The 17,574-nt window shown below is 33.3% G+C and overlaps 2 protein-coding genes across 10 annotated transcripts; one reads left to right on the top strand and one right to left on the bottom strand.

Annotated features, from left to right (window-relative positions):
* Positions 1-1,351: 1,351 nt before the first annotated feature.
* On the bottom strand, positions 1,352-5,107 carry LOC107953912 (calcium-binding protein CML24). Of its 9 annotated transcripts, XR_005916088.1 has the most exons (4): positions 4,592-5,106; positions 2,456-2,556; positions 2,227-2,303; positions 1,352-2,074 (listed from the first exon to the last, which is right to left on the bottom strand). XR_005916088.1 is itself a non-coding variant. In XM_041097400.1 (2 exons), the coding sequence occupies exon 1, from the start codon at positions 5,057-5,059 to the stop codon at positions 4,595-4,597; it is 465 nt and encodes a 154-aa protein (XP_040953334.1). In that variant the 5' UTR covers positions 5,060-5,106; the 3' UTR covers positions 2,136-2,556; positions 4,592-4,594. The 9 variants fall into 9 exon arrangements, 3 of the variants coding, with proteins under 3 accessions (XP_040953334.1, XP_016744845.1, XP_016744844.1); XR_005916089.1 differs by lacking the exon at positions 2,456-2,556; XR_001699384.2 differs by lacking the exon at positions 1,352-2,074 and having other exon boundaries at positions 2,136-2,327; positions 2,456-2,532; positions 4,592-5,107.
* Positions 5,108-13,491: 8,384 nt separating this feature from the next.
* Positions 13,492-17,480, top strand: LOC107953913 (probable fructokinase-6, chloroplastic). Its single transcript, XM_016889357.2, has 7 exons — positions 13,492-13,934; positions 14,859-15,067; positions 15,311-15,523; positions 15,742-15,939; positions 16,017-16,154; positions 16,788-16,904; positions 17,061-17,480. The coding sequence occupies exons 1-7, from the start codon at positions 13,778-13,780 to the stop codon at positions 17,193-17,195; spliced, it is 1,167 nt and encodes a 388-aa protein (XP_016744846.1). The 5' UTR covers positions 13,492-13,777; the 3' UTR covers positions 17,196-17,480.
* The last annotated feature ends 94 nt before the right edge of the window (positions 17,481-17,574 follow it).

The raw sequence follows: 17,574 nt of genomic DNA, 5'->3' as shown, positions 1-17,574 counted from the left end.
GGATACATGACTTGTGTATGACATGGATTTACTATCAACAATGAAATTCATAGCTCAATTAAAGAGTTAATGATATCCTCTCATTAGCGTTGTGTGGATTGATAAATATGGAACGTGACCACAAGTTGCTTATTTTCGAAATAATGATCATATTAATCATTAAGAAGACATAATGGTGACAATGATATAAAATAAGATTGTATTGAGTGAACGAATTTAACTCAAAGAAATCAAGGATGTCATATAAGGGGGTAACACACACATGATGAGGTCATTGGACAAAGCATTGGATGAATTATTTTCATAAAGAGTATACAATAATAAGTTTTCATTCATGGTACTTCTTGTGGATTGACTCCATGATTAAATAATTTGTGAATTATCAAAACAATGCTTCTGGACATTATTGAAATTACTTTAGCCTAATTGTATATGTCTAATTGGTCCATTCGCTAGCTCAACAAAGGCTCGATCGTATTGCATTTGAATCAGAAGAAAGCTTTATGACTTTGGAAATAATTTAATTGAGTTGATTTATTCGACGTGGAATTAAATTAGGTAGTCGTGAGAATTTGTTCAACTAGAGAATTTGATTAAAAAATTTTCTTGAAAATTTAATTTGGAAAATCTTAGTGATTTTTGGGAAAATTAATTTTGATCAAGTAAAATTAAATCAATCAAATTAATTAAAATAAATATGATATTTTTAGAAATTAATTTTCAAGTTAGACAGTTGGCCCAATGAGTAATTGAACTTGAAAATTGGATCCGAGATCGAAAATTGAACCTGAGAATCAAAACTCGAGACTAAAACTCAAAAACTGGTTGAACCAGGCCCTATGTATGAAACTGGGTCGACGATCCAACCGGTGGCTGGACCAGACTGGTCGGGCGTCACTGGCAGCAACCGAACCGGTCAGGCCCATTCGGGCAAAACAATGACGATTAGGGATACCAAGACAGTTGTGCCGGTGATGGCACCGCTGAGCATGACGGTGATTCAGTGGCCGGCAGGTGTTTGACAACAGTGGTTCTTCGGTGGTAGAGCAATGAAAAAATTAGACTCCTAGTGGGACTTTATCGAGTAACTTAATTTCATATTAACTTTTTCAAAGATAATATTATTTTAATAAATTTAATATTAAATTTAACTTAATATTTATCTAGACATTAATATGATATATTTAATTTAATTTAATATTTATCTAGATAACATTTTACTATTAAATTTAATATTACCTAAGATACATTGAATTATAAATGGTGATTAAAAATGATATTTGATGTCAAAAAGTTTTTTTTTTTTTTCAAACGCAAAAGCTAAGCGTTAAATTTATTTTAAGACACTGAATTGATTTACGAAGTGGAGTTTTCATAATGGATCTTATTAAAAGAACCTTTTTTCGGGAATAAGCATCCCTTATCATCTTCAATTTAGGGAACAAGTTGGGTTTTTTACCCAAATATATTAAAAAAAATTTTAAATACCTAAATAGATTGTCAGCTAAATTATTATCGAAATGGCATGTTTTTTTAGTCGCGCCTATCTGACAGGCGCGAATCAATTTTTTATATTATTTTTTTGTTTAAATATATTCATTACATAAATATGAAGTTATTTATATTACAAAACCCCCTAAAATTGATGGTTTGATAGTGTGGTTCTAGGGGTATATTTTTGTGGAGCTCGACATTCACGTTGCGGACGATTACGGTGATCAACATTCTCGTCATTCGTATGTAGGGGTGTGCGAAACATAGATGAAAAATTATATGTATCCATCGCCGTACTCCACTCCTCCCGGCTCAAGTTCATCGATGGCATTTGAGACATATGATTTTTCATCGATGTTTCGCACAACCCTACATATGGATGGCGAGAACGTTGATCACCGTAATCGCCCGCAACATGAACGTCGAGCTCCACAAAAATATTTTTGTAATATAAATAATTTCATATTTATGTAATGAATATAGTTGATTGACTATCAACATACTATATAAGATAGGGGAAAAATGAAGCAGCAGTGGGGTCCACCATTCGCGCCTCTGAGTTAGGCACAACTAGTCGCACCTGTCAGATAGGCTCAATTAGTCCCTGTATTTCGTATACCCGAGTTATATACTAATCCGGGAAAAAAACTAATAATATTTTATTTAAACTAAAAAATATATAAATAATTTCATATTTATGTAATGAATATAGTTGATTGACTATCAACATACTATATAAGATAGGGGAAAAATGAAGCAGCAGTGGGGTCCACCATTCGCGCCTCTGAGTTAGGCACAACTAGTCGCACCTGTCAGATAGGCTCAATTAGTCCCTGTATTTCGTATACCCGAGTTATATACTAATCCGGGAAAAAAACTAATAATATTTTATTTAAACTAAAAAATATATAAATAATTTCATATTTATGTAATGAATATAGTTGATTGACTATCAACATACTATATAAGATAGGGGAAAAATGAAGCAGCAGTGGGGTCCACCATTCGTGCATCTGAGTTAGGCACAACTAGTCGCGCCTGTCAGATAGGCTCAATTAGTCCCTGTATTTCGTATACCCGAGTTATATACTAATCCGGGAAAAAAACCAATAATATTTTATTTAAACTAAAAAAAATTAATATAAAAAATTGATTTGCGCCTGTCAGATAGGCGTGATTAAAAAAACATACAATTTCGATAATTAATCTAGCTGACAACCTATATAGGTATTTAAAAAAAATTTTAATATATTTGGGTAAAAAACCCGAACAAGTTGCACACATCTAATGCATGAAGGCTTGGCATTTGCTAGTCTCCCGTGTAATACCAATGCCCTTTCTTTGACAATGCATTGACCTAGGAACTGCTCTAAGGAATTGCATAATTGTAACTTGTTTGCAATGTGAGTTTTGTTTTATTAATTCCGTGAACAATTTCGTACTAACACAGACCAAAATCTTTGCAATACTATTTGCTAGTATGCAACACAGAATCTAATTGTGGCATTTAAATTTCAAGTTGCTTTCATATTTTCAACTCTTACGATTTGACACTTGAAAGTAAAACTATCTATGTTTATATATACAAATCACAAAAATAAAAATCCCAACATTAGTTCTCCCCTAAAATATGATTTACTTTTAAATTTCAATTGTTTTGGTATTTAATTGAATATATTAAAAATAATTTGTGATGTTAATTTTGTTGTTCTAAATATAAAAGGTGATGGAATGAATCAAAATTAATGTTTTCATAACTTCAATTTAAAAATTGATTACAGGTAAAATTAAATATAAGACATTGTAATTTTTTAAAAATTTTGATTACTAAATCTGCAATTTAACCTTTATTTTATGATGGAAGCTTATGAAGTCATTGTTTGACTTAAAAAAAAACGACAATTTTGATTTTCTTTTTCCCTAAACCAATCATTACAAATAACTTCTTTACATTTTGACTTAAATCAAGATTCTTTTATCATCCAATAAGGAAAAAAAATGGTTTGAATTTATAAATTTGACTTCCCAAAAATATATTAAAAACCAATCAAAGTAAAGCAAGCAACCCAACCAATACCGTGTTGAGCTCAGCATTTTCCAGTTAATATTTCCGTGTCTGCTACTCCACACAAATAATAAATTTATTTAAGTGGCCCAAATCCAACGGCTCCACTTTTTTGTTAGTTTTTTTTTAAATAATATTAATTTTTAAAGTTTCCACAACTAAAAAGGCTTCACATGAAATTTAAGTACAAAAAAAAAAAAAGCTTCACATGCTTCCCATTGAATCAAACAATCCTATTGAAAAAAAATTATTTTTAGGTTCAACTATATTAATAATCACCTGACTATTAATAAATTTATTTTTTAATTAATTGATAATAAAAAATTATAAAATAACCACTTATTTATTTAATTTTATCTTTTTTATCCTCAACCAGTTAATTGTGATAGTTTTTAAAATTGACATAACAACAATTTTAACCTTCAATATTTATACATGTTAATTCAGTGTTGGTCCTATAAAAAATTAACTCTCAATATTTAATATTTACACCTTGTGTTTTTTTTGTAGTTTTACTTTTGTGTTTATTTTCAATTAAATTTAGTTAATAAATTTGTTTTCTTAGCTTTTTAGGTGAAATGATAAAAAAGAAGAAGCAAAACTACAAAAAATTACACAATGTATAAATATTGAGGGTTAATTTTTTAAAAAATCAAGACTAAATTGTCATACTTTATAAATATTAAAAGTTAAAATTACTATTATATCAATTTTAAAAATTGTCAAAAAAAATTCGCTATCATTTTATAACTTTAAAAAAATATACTAAAAGTTAGATGAGTAGTTTACCTTTTCTTTAAGCATAGTTTTATAATTTTAATAAAATAAATATAAATATAAACCCCTAAATTAATTTCGCACATTAACAAACAAAAATAAAACCTAATTGCCATTGCCATTAAATAGAAGTTGTAAGTGAGCAATCATAATATATACACACATACACACATTTAACAGTTCCAAATACTAATTTCATTAGGGTTCCTAAACTAATTAACTTTCATAAGGTAAATTGAAAAAAAAAAACTTAACCTTTTAATTTGAAGCATTGGTCATCATCTTCTTGAACTCATCGAAATTAACGTTTCCATCACCGTCTTTATCAACTTGACTAATCATTCTCCGGCAATCACTCAACGAACACTTCTCACCTAATCTTTTCAACACGGCGTGCAATTCATTAGCCGAAATCAATCCGTTTTTATCCAGATCGTACATATCGAACGCGTCTTTGAGCTCTTTGTTACCACACTGTGCTTCACCATCGTCGTCATTGATGTTCGTTTGTTGAAAAGCAACGAATTCATCTAGATCTACGTAGCCATTCCCGTCTTTATCCATCTCCGACATTATCCGATCCACTTCGCCGGAAGACGGCGCCGAACCTAAAGCAGTTAACACCGATTTCAATTCGTCACGAGAGATTTTACCGTCGCCGTTTTTGTCGAATTTGTTGAATACTTTCTTCATCTCTTCAACTGAACCTAAAACACTCGCCATGGATGAGATTATTATTTTTTTCTTTTTGTTATTATTATTTTCGCTGGTTTTGGAGGCGTATTTAAAAGGTCTACCGACGCGGTTTATTTGCCCGCGTGAAAGGAAAGGTAGGATGTGGACAGGTGTAGATTGATTTTGTGGGAAGGAACCAAAAGGGAAAGACACGTGTTGATTTTAAGAGTAGGGGCGGAAATGCTTAGAGTGGAAAATTGTGGCTTGAAAGAAAAAGATTTTGGGCAGACAGTATTTTATTGTTTTGGCAATTCTGACCACACCTTTTTAACGCGTGTTCGTAGATCTCAATGTTTTTTTGCAACTAGACTTGTTGTGTTATGGTTATTCTCAAACTATAATCTTGTGTCACTTGGAACATTAATCTAATTTTCTACCGCCCCACTCTTAATTTAACAACCTCTAACACAAAAATATTACATGAAACTAGAGGAGAAGCTAAGCCTTCCTCTCTATCAAAAGTCAACTAAGTACTCCTTAAAAGCTTTAATAGCTTTCATATTATCAATTTGTATCATGATTCTGTCATGAAATTTTCATTGTGCCAATATTACACCATCCTCTCAAATAAGGAATCCAAATTTGAATATAATATAAAAAAAACAGTTACAAGTTTCCAAAATTAAATTTTATGGGATGTAATATGAGATAAGCAAATATGAAACTGTCGTCACATATAAACGTGTTTGGATGCAATAGTGATGTTAGATAGAAAGCGTGTAGGGCAGGAAAGCAAGCAAAAACCCACATGTCTTTTTTTTTTTTAACTTTTTTATTTGTCTAATTGTTGAAGTTCTATGTCTTGTTTGGGCTGTCACTGATATTAACTACCAACGAACATTAGTTGTATTTATGGGTCAAAAAGATCAAATAGCACATGGTTCAGTTGTACCGAGTTGAGGGTGGAGCCAACTATTTTCATGCTGTCATTTGACAAAATCTAGTTATATTTAATTTTTGAGTAAATTATATTTAATATTAAGTTTCTCATTGACTTAAATAAAAACTTTCGAATAGTTTAGCAATCATTTTATAACTTTTTGAAGTTAGGTGATCAAAATATAAACTTATTACTAGTTTAGTAACATTAATTATAGTTTACTCTTAACTTTTTAAAGATTATATTTTTATAAAGACATGAATATTTTCAAAAACTATTTTTGGACTGGTGGTTCACCTTCATAGCTAGATCAGGGAACTAGGTTGCACATGCAATGGCTCAAGAGGGCATGTCCAGAATAGAAGATTGTTTTTGGGTGGAGGACCATTGTTGGCCACCTTTGTCGCTAATGAAGGCAGAATATTGTGCGGAAGCGTGTAAAAGAGTAAAATTGTTGTACTAAAAAATCACACTAAGTTCAATTCCCAGGAAAGAGAGGTGGATCACAAGGATCGCTTAAGTACCAAGTCTTTCCTAGCCAGAATATTCCTCAATCGTAATTTAATAGCACAATAAATCACTACAATCACATTCACAATTCATGCAGAATAATACAATAAAGAACACAATAATTTAACGAGGTCCAGCAAATTTTGCCTACGTCCTCAGGCACTACCAAATATATTTCACTCCAAAATACAAGTGAGAATTTACAAAGAGAGAGAGAGAGAGAACAATGCCTTAAGTAGAGAATGGCAAATATGAGATACAGAATGAGAGATGGTTATGCCTATTTATAGTTGAGGTTCAGGGATCAACTTGCAAAGTCACTTTACAATTAGGGACCAAATATTGCAAATATCTCAGATTTCTTATGCCAATATCTCGATATCCATATCTTTGACTTTCCAATATTTGATACCCATATCTTTGACTTTATTTGATACCCATATCTTTGACTTTTCATAAATATGGATGATTTCTAATAATCTCCACCTTGAAAATTTGATTCGAATAATCTTATCTTCACATAATTCTCTCTGCCTTTGTCAACAACACTTGATAATGCCTTCTTCAACTGTTAAACATGCAGAATATTGATCAAGTTCAAACAATGTTCGAACTTGATTATTGTTACCACCTTGGTCATCATATCTGCGGGATTATCTGCAGTCTTAATCTTCTGAAGGTGAATTTTCCCCTCATTAATAATTTCCCGCACAAAATGGAAACGTACGTCGATATGCTTTGTACGTGCATGATAGACTTGATTATTTGCTAAATGAATAGCACTTTGACTATCACAATACACATTAATAAGCTCCTGAACCAATCCCAAGGTTTTAACCATACCTTGTAACCAAATAGCTTCCTTTACAGCCTCTGTTACAGCTATGTATTCAGCTTCTGTGGTTGACAACGCAACTGTAGACTGCAATGTAGACTTCCAACTTATTGGTCATCCAGCAAGTGTAAACACATAACCAATGGTTGATCTTCGTTTGTCCAAATCACCGGCATAATCAGAATCAACGTACCCAATAACACCTTTACCAAGTGTAATATCCTGCTTGAACAATAATCCAATATCCATGGTATTCTGAATATACCGTAGAATCCATTTCACAGCTTGACAATGTCCTTTTTCAGGATTATGCATATACCTGCTCATTATACTAACTGCTTGTGAAATGTCGGGTCTTGTACACACCATTGCATACATCAAGCCACCTACTGCATTAGAATACGAAACTTGTAACATGTATTCTTGTTCCGTATTCGTCGAAGGAGATAATTGTGCAAAAAGCTTGAAATGAGAAGCCAACGGGGTACTTACAGCTTTTGTCTGCTCGTTCATGCCAAACTTCTGTAGTACATTCTTCAAATATTGCTTCTGAGACAAACTAACTCTACCATGAGCTCTATCCCTACATATTTCCATGCCAAGAATCTTCTTAGCTTCACCTAGACCTTTCATCTCAAACTCAAGGTTGAGTTAAGTTTTCAATCTCTCAATTTCGACTTTACTCTTAGATGCTATCAACATATCATCAACATATAAGAGCAAGTATACGAAAAATCCTTCTTGTAGCTTTTGAAAATACACGCAATGATCAAATTTACTTCTTGTGTACTTTTACCCTTTTATGAACTGATCAAATCGCTTGTACCACTGCCTCGGAGATTGTTTCAATCCATAAAGTGACTTTGTCAGTTTGCAAACCCAATTTTCTTTATCAGCAACCTTGAATCCATCTGGCTGAGTCATATAGATTTTCGCTTCCAAATCACCGTATAAAAATACGGTCTTCACATCGAGCTGAACTAGTTCAAGATCATATTGCGCAACCAAGGCTAGCAAAATTCGAATAGGCGAATGCTTCACAACTGGAGAAATCACTTCATTATAGTCTATTCATTCTTTCTGAGCGTAACCCTTTGCTACCAATCTAGCCTTGTATCGAACTTCATTTTTACCAGGAAATCATTCCTTCTTTGCATATACCCATTTGCATCCAATTGCCTTCTTTCCTTTGGGTAATGTCACTAACTCCCAAGTCCAATTTTTATGAAGAGACTGTATTTCTTCATTCATAGCTTGCTTCCACTTTACACCATCAGGGTTACTTCTTGCTTTTGTGTAAGTAGAATGAACATCATCATCTGCAATTGGAAGTGCATAGGCCACTATATCATCAAAGCGAGCAGGCATACGAATCTCTCTTCTTGGCCTTCTATATGCAATTGAATCATGTTGCTGTAGAAGTTCTTGGGTTGAAACTTTTTCATCATTTGTTCCTTCAATATTAGCTGGATCATCAGTAACCTTTTCAAGCTCCACCTGTTGCAAAGTGCCACTAATTTTGTTATCCTTTTGTGAATTTTTGTTCTTCATCATGGTATATACATCAAAAGTCACATCTCTACTGAAAACAATCTTTCTTGTATCAGGACACCAGAGACGGTATCCTTTTACTCCACTGGTTATACCCATGAATAATGCTTTCTTTGCTCTTGGGTCTAACTTAGATTCTTTTACATGATAATATGCAGTGGAACCAAAAACATGTAAAGAATCATAATCAGTCACAGATTTACCAGCCCACCTCTCCATAGGAGTTTTTCTATTTATTACAGCTGATGGCAACCGGTTAATTAGATGGCACGCATATGTAACTGCCTCAGCCCAAAATTCTTTGCCCAATCAAGCATTGGACAACATACATCGAACTTTCTCCAGTATAGTCCGATTCATACGTTCTGCCACCCCATTCTGTTGTGGTGTATCTCGAACAGTGAAGTGTCGCACAATGCCCTCATCTTGACATACTTGTAGAAATGGATCATTCTTGTACTCAGTATTATTGTCTGATCGAAGTCGTTTGACCTTTCGACCTGTCTGAGTCTCCACCATCTTCTTCCATTTAAGAAATGCATCCAAAACTTCATTTTTTCTTTTCATTAGATACACTCATACTTTTCTTGAATAATCATCAACAAAAGTAACAAAATAGTGCATACCTCCCAAAGAAGCCACTTTAGTAGGTCCCTATACATCACTGTGAACGTAGTCCAGAATTCATTTTGTATTGTGAATTGCTGAACCAAATTTTATCCTCATCTGCTTGCCCAAAACACAATGTTCACAGAATTCTAATTTGCAAGAATTTTCACCTTTCAACAAACCTTGCTTCGTCAAACTCTGCAAAGCTTTTTCACCAGCATGTCCCAATCGCATATGCCATAACCTGGTAGCCTCTGAATCTGCATCTTTCACAGAAGCTGTTGATGTTGATCCAATAACTGTACTTCCATTTAAATAGTACAGATTATTCCTTCTTGTGCCTTTCATCACCGTCAATACCCCAGCTCCTACCTTTAGTAATCCATCTCTCAAAGTGATTGTGAGCCCTTTAGATTCTAGGACCCCTAATGAGATGAGATTTTTCTTCAAGCTAGGTATGTAGCAAACATCTTTCAAGACTTGAATTGAGCCGTCGTGATTCTTCAATTGGAGTGTACCTACTCCAATTGTCTTACAAGCGCTGTCATTGCCCATAAAAATAACTTTGCCTTCTAGTTCTTTAAAACTAGAAAACTAGTCCTTATTAGGACACATATGATAAGTACATCCCGAATCCAAAATTCACTCATCTGTATGACATACCATTGCTATGCCAACCAAGCTAAAGTCTGACTCCTCATCATGCTCCGCTACACATGCATCAGAAATAGCTTTGCCCTTTTGTAACTTAGGACAATTCTTTTTCCAATGCCCTTTCTCATGACAAAAAACACATTCATCTTTGGCAGGTCTCCCTTTAGACTTACTCCTTCTACCAGATTTGTTGCTGTGCGAACGACCTCTTACTGTTAAGACTTCTATAGTTGTATTTCTGTGATCTTTTTTATCTTTCTTTCGAGTCTCAGATCTATACAACGCACTATAGACTGCATCAAATGTGATCGTATCCTTTCATGAAGCAATGTGGTGGTAAGATGATCATATTCATCAGGAAGAGAATTCAACAATAGTAATGCTTTGTCTTCATCTTCAAATTTCTCATCCAAATTTAGCAAGTCTGCTAAAATTTTATTGAATGAGTTCACATGGTCATTCATCGACATACCGGGTGCATGCGTGAATCGATAAAGTTTCTTTTTCATATAAAGTCTATTTTCAAGACTTTTTGTTAGAAACTTTTCTTCCAGTGTATCCCATAACTTCTTCGCTGATGTCTCCCTCATGACAGAGTAATTCTGCACTTTGGCCAAACATAGGCGAATTGTTCCACATGCCTGTCTATTGATCTTAGCCCATTCCTTATCATCCATCTTGTCAGGTTTTTCTTCAAGGGCTATATCCAGCTCTTGCTGACATAAGACATCCAGGATCTCACATTGCCACATACCAAAATTATTGGTACCTTCAAATTTCTCTACTTTAAATTTTGCATTGGTCACAGTAGTCTTTGCTGATGGCGATACCTTTTCCATTTTTCTCCTCAATCCCAACTACTGTACGTGAACAATACCGTGAACGATTGTATTCCCCAAGTACGAATCTAGCTCTGATACTAATTGTTGTGCGGAAGCGTATAAAAGAGTAAAATTATTGTACTAAAAAATCACACTAAGTTTAATTCCCAGGAAAGAGAGGTGGATCACAAGGATCGCTTAAGTACCAAGTCTTTCCTAGCCAGAATATTCCTCAATCGTAATTTAATAGCATAATAAATCACTACAATCACACTCATAATTCATGCAGAATAATACAATAAAGAACACAAGAAATTTAACGAGGTTCAGCAAATTTTTGCCTACGTCCTCGGGCACTACCAAATATATTTCACTCCAAAATAAAAGTGAGAATTTACAAAGAGAGAGAGAACAATGCCTTAAGTAGAGAATGACAAATATGAAATACAGAATGAGAGATGGTTATGCCTATTTATAGTTGAGGTTCAGGGATCAACTTGCAAAGTCACTTTACAACTAGGGACCAAATATTGCAAATATCTCAGATTTCTTATGCCAATATCTCGATACCCATATCTTTGAATTTCCAATATTTGATACCCATATCTTTGACTTTATTTGATACTCATATCTTTGACTTTCCATAAATATGGATGATTTCCAATAGGGAATTTCTTAATATCTTTGTTTCTCCAAAATTTCTCCTCAAGTGATTTTCATCGTCCACTTGTTGTTTCGCTTGAAGATTCAGCATTGTTTAGGGTCTCCTCCGAAAGAGAGGCCTCTTTTGATTTTGGATTTCTAATTTTCTTTGTGGATTTCGGGTTTTATATGGTTTGTCATTATTATTCTTTCTCATTTAATAAAGTAATTGGAATTATTCTAAAAAAAATGAAAAATGTGTTTTTTTAAAAGAAATGTATAGATATTGAAACAACACATTCATATGGCTTCCACAATAAATCAAGATATTTAAGAAGTTGAAGGTGCTTTGTTGTAATAGTATTCTTTTAAGTTATAGTTTTTAATTATCTATTCAAATCTTCTCAAATATGAATTCAACTTATACAAAATTATTCACTCTTAAATAAATCTAAACCAAGAACAAAAAAATATAATACGGTGAAATCTGACCTATCAACATCACTATACACTATATAGAATTCAGTTTGACAAAGGAAAAAAAGAAGAAGAAGATATAGAATAATTAATTTAAATTACATTTGAGCATTTAATTTAATTATTATATTAACTATATATGTTTTTATAAGGATAATTTCTTTTTAAAAATTAATTAAATATGCAATATAATATATGAATTTTGATTTTGTAAAATTTTGATTTAGTTTCACAAACCATTACCTTTACAATTAATGTAGCATCTTTTACATTTACATATTGTATATACAAACAATTACTTTGATCTAATATGAAAATAAATAGATATATTTATTCTTAAAATGTTTACACTAAATCAAAATTAAAATATCATGTTTACCACGAAAGCAAAATGAAATTTTCAACACCAAATAAAAATTTATATATCACATTGCATATTGAATCAAAATTTACCTATAAATATAAAATTTATCCTATTTTTTTATTTAAAGAAATCAAGTTCATTTTTTTAAAGGTAAATTTATTAATTCATTCAATGAATGGAACCATATAATTCAGAGAAAAAAATAGCAAACACTCGTCGTAGATGGTGAAGGATAAACTCCATCAACACAACAAATATTTTAACCTCAGCATCAATAGAATATTATGACACGTTGACAATTGGCTTTGTCACAACTCAAGCACGACATATCTGGAGTGATTGTAAGCACTTAATACAATAAGAAAATCAACCTCGGATGGTCCAAAGTGGTGAGCAAAAATCGAGAAAAGAATCGAGCATTCACCAAACTAGAGAGGACGACAACAAAATCATCCATAAAATCACCTATAAAACTAAGATTGCATGCATAAGCAAGAGTAAAAAACATGCTATGAGAGCAAACAAAAATTGATGACGGTGGAGTTTTAGCAAATGACAAGCATCGTCATTTGTCCATCACAACTTGTGAAGACAACAAAGTTACCCACAAAATAGATCTGCAAACTGAAAAGAGAGAAGATATGTGTAGTGAATGAGAAGAAAAATGAAATAAAGGGTTGATGGGAGAGGAAAAAGGAGGGCAATAGCCAGCCCGGAAACTGACATCGCCCCTGAGCAAAACAAAAGATAAGAAACAAATGACTTATAAAAAAAAGATAAAAATTTTTAGGGTTTTTTAATAATCAAGTTCATTTTTTTAATCCATGGATTTGCTTTGTTTTATTGGCCATCCAACTTTATCCCCCCCCCCCAAAAAAATACGCTGTTCACTAGGAATATACCAAATGCCATCTTCTTATTATATATTACTTCTTGTAAAAAAAATTAAGAACCAACCTAGAAATTAAACTATAGTTCAAGGGCCAATTTACAATAAAACAACAAAAAAAATACACAACTGGGACTGAGAAAGCTTGGAAAGGATAAAATAGAGAAAAATTGGTTTTGGACTGAAAAGAATTGGATTCTTCTTTCCAAATTAAAATCTGGGCTTTGAAGTCCAAATGAAGAACAGCCGAAGCCGCAAAGAGACAAAAATCTTTACTTCGTTTTCTCCATTACTCAGTCTCTCACTCTCACTCTCACTCTCACTCTCACTTCATTTGTTTATCTTTTTTTCTTCTCCAAAAAATTTAGAAAAAAAAAAGCACCCAAATCCCAAATATTTTGATCTTGTTGCTAACCCATCCTTCATCCACCCAAATTCAATCATTTTCAATTTTGTTCATATATAAATTCTTTTATGGCTGCTCTTTACTCAACTTCCTCTTGCTTTTGTGGTAGTTTGGGTTCTTACCCAGTTCATAAATCAGTAAAATTGGGTCATGGCAAGGTTAGAGATTCTGGGTTTTATTTTCCTCATCGTTTTCAGTGTGCTACTCCTAAATTACATGTCCAAGGTACTTTTTAACTTTCATTTAGGATAGCTGAAATGGCTTTTTCTAAATTCAAATTTGTTTTTATATCACATGATTAGCTTTGTTTCTAGGGTTATTTTGAGTAATTGTGAGTTTTATTTTTGTAGTTGTTGTAGTAGTTTATGGGATCATTCAGGAAAACGTATTCAATTTCTCTCTTCTTAATTTTAAGTATGATTTAAGGAAAAGAAAAAAGCTAATTAGCTAATTATAGAACTGCGGAAAGCGTGGATTATGGATTTTTAAACTTAATTAATTAAAAAAAGTAAATGATTTTAAATAGTTGTTTAATTATCTAAAAAGTTGGAGCACAAGGATTTTCAAATTTAGTTGCTTACCTTATTTTATTGATCATATAAAGAGTACTGTTTAAAAAATGGATTAATAGTATTAAGCAATTGATAGCATCATATATAGAGTAAATTTTGATTTAGAGAAAAAAAAAACCCGGAAATCTGCATATATACATATATAGTGTCATTTGATTAGTGGAGTGGAGGATAAGTTTGAGTGATGCAAAGATAATTAGGAGTTTTTTATTTTAATGATAGAAACGGATGATTTTTAACAGAAAGGATTAATTTGCTCTTTGATCTAATGTATAGGGACTAATTTTCCCAGTTTTTAAAGTAAAGGGAGCAAAATATAACCTGACTCCTAGTACAAGAGCCTCCATGGTACTTTTACATGATGCCATTTGATTAGTTGAGTGATGCAAAGATAATTAGGAGTAGATTTTGTTGCTTTAAATGTAGAGGGATTATTATTTGATACATTGCCGTTAGAGTAAAAGCTACACGAATGTTAAGTAATGCTCCATTGCTAACATTATAGTTTTCTAGTTTTTACCTGCGGATTGTAATTATTGTGGTGTATAATTTTCATTATGTTGTTTATTTGTTTCAGCAAAAGCCCTTTCTGTTGATGGGTTACCTGAAATAATGGATTCTTCACTTGTGGTTTGTTTCGGGGAAATGCTGATAGATTTTGTCCCGACGATCAGTGGTCTTTCTTTGGCAGAAGCCCCTGCATTTAAGAAGGCCCCTGGGGGTGCTCCTGCTAATGTAGCTGTCGGCATAGCTCGTCTTGGTGGTTCATCTGCTTTTATCGGGAAGGTATGTATTCTTTTTGTTTGTCGAGTATGATACTAACATATCTCATTCATGCTTGTGCTTTCATAGTTATGAAATTTGGCTACTCTACATCGATAAAACTTCTCTATTTTAAGTAATTTTATCCTATATCTATTAGGTCTTGAGTTTAATCTGGTCTTATATTCAAGTTAGGCCCCTATTACCTATCGGTTTTATGGTGTATGGTGCACATGGTATTAGAGCTTAATTGTATGATGTGGACAGGTTGGTGAAGATGAATTCGGGTACATGCTTGCTGACATATTAAAGGAAAATAATGTCAACAATGAAGGGATGCGTTTTGATCCTGGTGCACGAACTGCTTTAGCATTCGTAACATTAAGGAGTGACGGTGAACGTGAATTCATGTTTTATCGTAATCCTAGTGCTGATATGTTGCTTCAAGAAAATGAACTCGATTTTGATTTGATTACGAAGGTATGTTACCTCTATAGCCGTTAATTAACAAAACTAAAAACAGAACGGGAAGATGTGAGAAAACAAATAGTTTAGTGGCCAAAACGTAAATTTATTAATAGTTTAGTGATCTCCTTAATATTCATCATGTTGGCAAGGTGTGGGTTCGTGTATAATTGCTTATAGGTCCCTTCCTTTTTAGCATTTTTGTTTCTGTTTTCACCTTCATCTTTTGGCAGGCAACGATATTTCATTATGGTTCCATAAGTCTTATTACAGAACCATGCAAGTCGGCTCACATTGCTGCAGCAAAAGTTGCAAAGGATGCTGGTGTTGTTCTTTCCTACGATCCCAACCTTAGGCTTCCGTTATGGCCCTCTGCGGAGAGTGCAAGGAAAGGGATTTTGAGCATTTGGGATACTGCCGATATTATCAAGGTAGAGTGTAATGCGTAAAGTAAAAGGAAAGGGCTATATCCATATTAATGATTTCAATAAATGAGTGTGGATTTCAGGTAAGTGAAGAAGAGATCTCTTTTCTAACACAAGGAGAAGATCCATACGATGATGCTGTTGTCCGTAAGTTGTTCCACCTGAATTTGAAATTGCTTCTAGTTACAGAGGGCGCGGATGGTTGCCGTTATTATACTCAGGTAAGCTCAATATATATGTTTCTATGACATTTTCTTTTTTACTTTCTGCATGTAATTTATTTCGACAGCTGGACCCTTCGGAACAGTGATGGCTAGAATTGCCACTCTAGATGTAAGATGGTAATGGGGTTGGGAGAGGCCGTATTTTACCGGCCTTGAAAAGGGGGTTCATGACCCTGAACGAGACCCGATATCAGGGGTAAAAGTACCATGGGGGCCCTGAATTAAGTCAGATTGCATTTTGTCTTTTTATTCAAAAAATAGGCGAATTAGTCCTTATGTGTTAGATCAAAGAGCAAACTGGTCATTTCTGTTGAAATTTTCATTTCTTTTTACTGTTAAAAATTGATGTGGTTGACAGAATAATCAGAAAGTTACACGTATCTCATTCTGATGTATAGGGAACAATTTTTAATAGTAGAAATAGATAAATTTTTAATAGAATGACCAGTTTGCTCTTTGATCTAACACATAAGGATTAATTTGCTCATTTTTTTTAGTAAAGGGGGCAAAATGTAATTCAACTCCAAGTACAAAGGCCTCCATGATACTTTTACCCAACATTAGGTTATGAGAACGAGCGATCTAGTATATTGTCGAATCTGGAATTGAGAAATGTATAATATTTTTCAGGAATTCAGTGGGAAAGTGAAGGGCTTGAAAGTAGAAGCCGTAGACACCACTGGTGCCGGGGATGCTTTTGTTGCTGGAACATTATCGCAACTAGCTTCTGATCTTTCCTTGATTCAGGTATTTCCCTTTTAAGTATCAACGCTTAAATTTAGCCGCATGAAATGATTCCAGGAGTCGAGTATGGTTATTGCGAGCAAGAATGCTGTTATTCTCTCCTTATTAATGCGGTACAAAACATAAAAGCAAGTTGAAAGTTTTCGTTTAATCTTGCAGGACGAAGACCGATTGAGAAATGCTCTCAAGTTTTCTAATGTTTGCGGTGCATTGACCGTGACAGAAAGAGGTGCAATTCCCGCTTTGCCGACTAGAGAAGCTGTTGTTAATGCTCTCCTCAAAACCGTGGCATAAGTTTTCTTCCCTAAACACCGTGATTAGCCCACTTTCAGGCATCTATTCCTATATATGTCTTGTGGCAACTAGGACTAAATCGGAATGATGATAGTAATATTCTATCATCACCTCTGCCTTCATCGGTGGACTTAAATGATTCCTTAAATTGATGTGTCAAGGAACAAAATCAATAAAATTACTCAAATGATTGGTGATTTTTGTATTCTATCTTTCCTAGTATGTACTATATGTATGATACTTTCAAATTGGTTTAGCGAATGGAGGAAATTCCTTGATTCTTAATCCGTGTTTTGTTATTCAAGTTCGGTTTGAAAACTATATCTGGGTTCAACTCATTCACTACCAAGTTTGAATATTCCAACCCAAGCTTTAGCTT

This window comes from Gossypium hirsutum, chromosome D07 (assembly GCF_007990345.1).
Source record: "Gossypium hirsutum isolate 1008001.06 chromosome D07, Gossypium_hirsutum_v2.1, whole genome shotgun sequence".
NCBI classification, from domain to species: Eukaryota; Viridiplantae; Streptophyta; class Magnoliopsida; order Malvales; family Malvaceae; genus Gossypium; species Gossypium hirsutum.
The sequence above is the reverse complement of the archived record's forward strand: the minus strand, read 5'-3'. Positions and strand labels throughout refer to the sequence as shown.

Coding starts and splice junctions, on each gene's coding strand:
- LOC107953912 (XM_041097400.1), bottom strand. CDS start 5,059: ATGGCGAGTGTTTTAGGTTCAGTTGAAGAGATGAAGAAAGTATTCAAC.
- LOC107953913 (XM_016889357.2), top strand. CDS start 13,778: ATGGCTGCTCTTTACTCAACTTCCTCTTGCTTTTGTGGTAGTTTGGGT. Junction 16,155..16,787: donor GTTGCCGTTATTATACTCAG/GTAAGCTCAATA, acceptor AATATTTTTCAG/GAATTCAGTGGGAAAGTGAA. Junction 16,905..17,060: donor CTGATCTTTCCTTGATTCAG/GTATTTCCCTTT, acceptor TTAATCTTGCAG/GACGAAGACCGATTGAGAAA.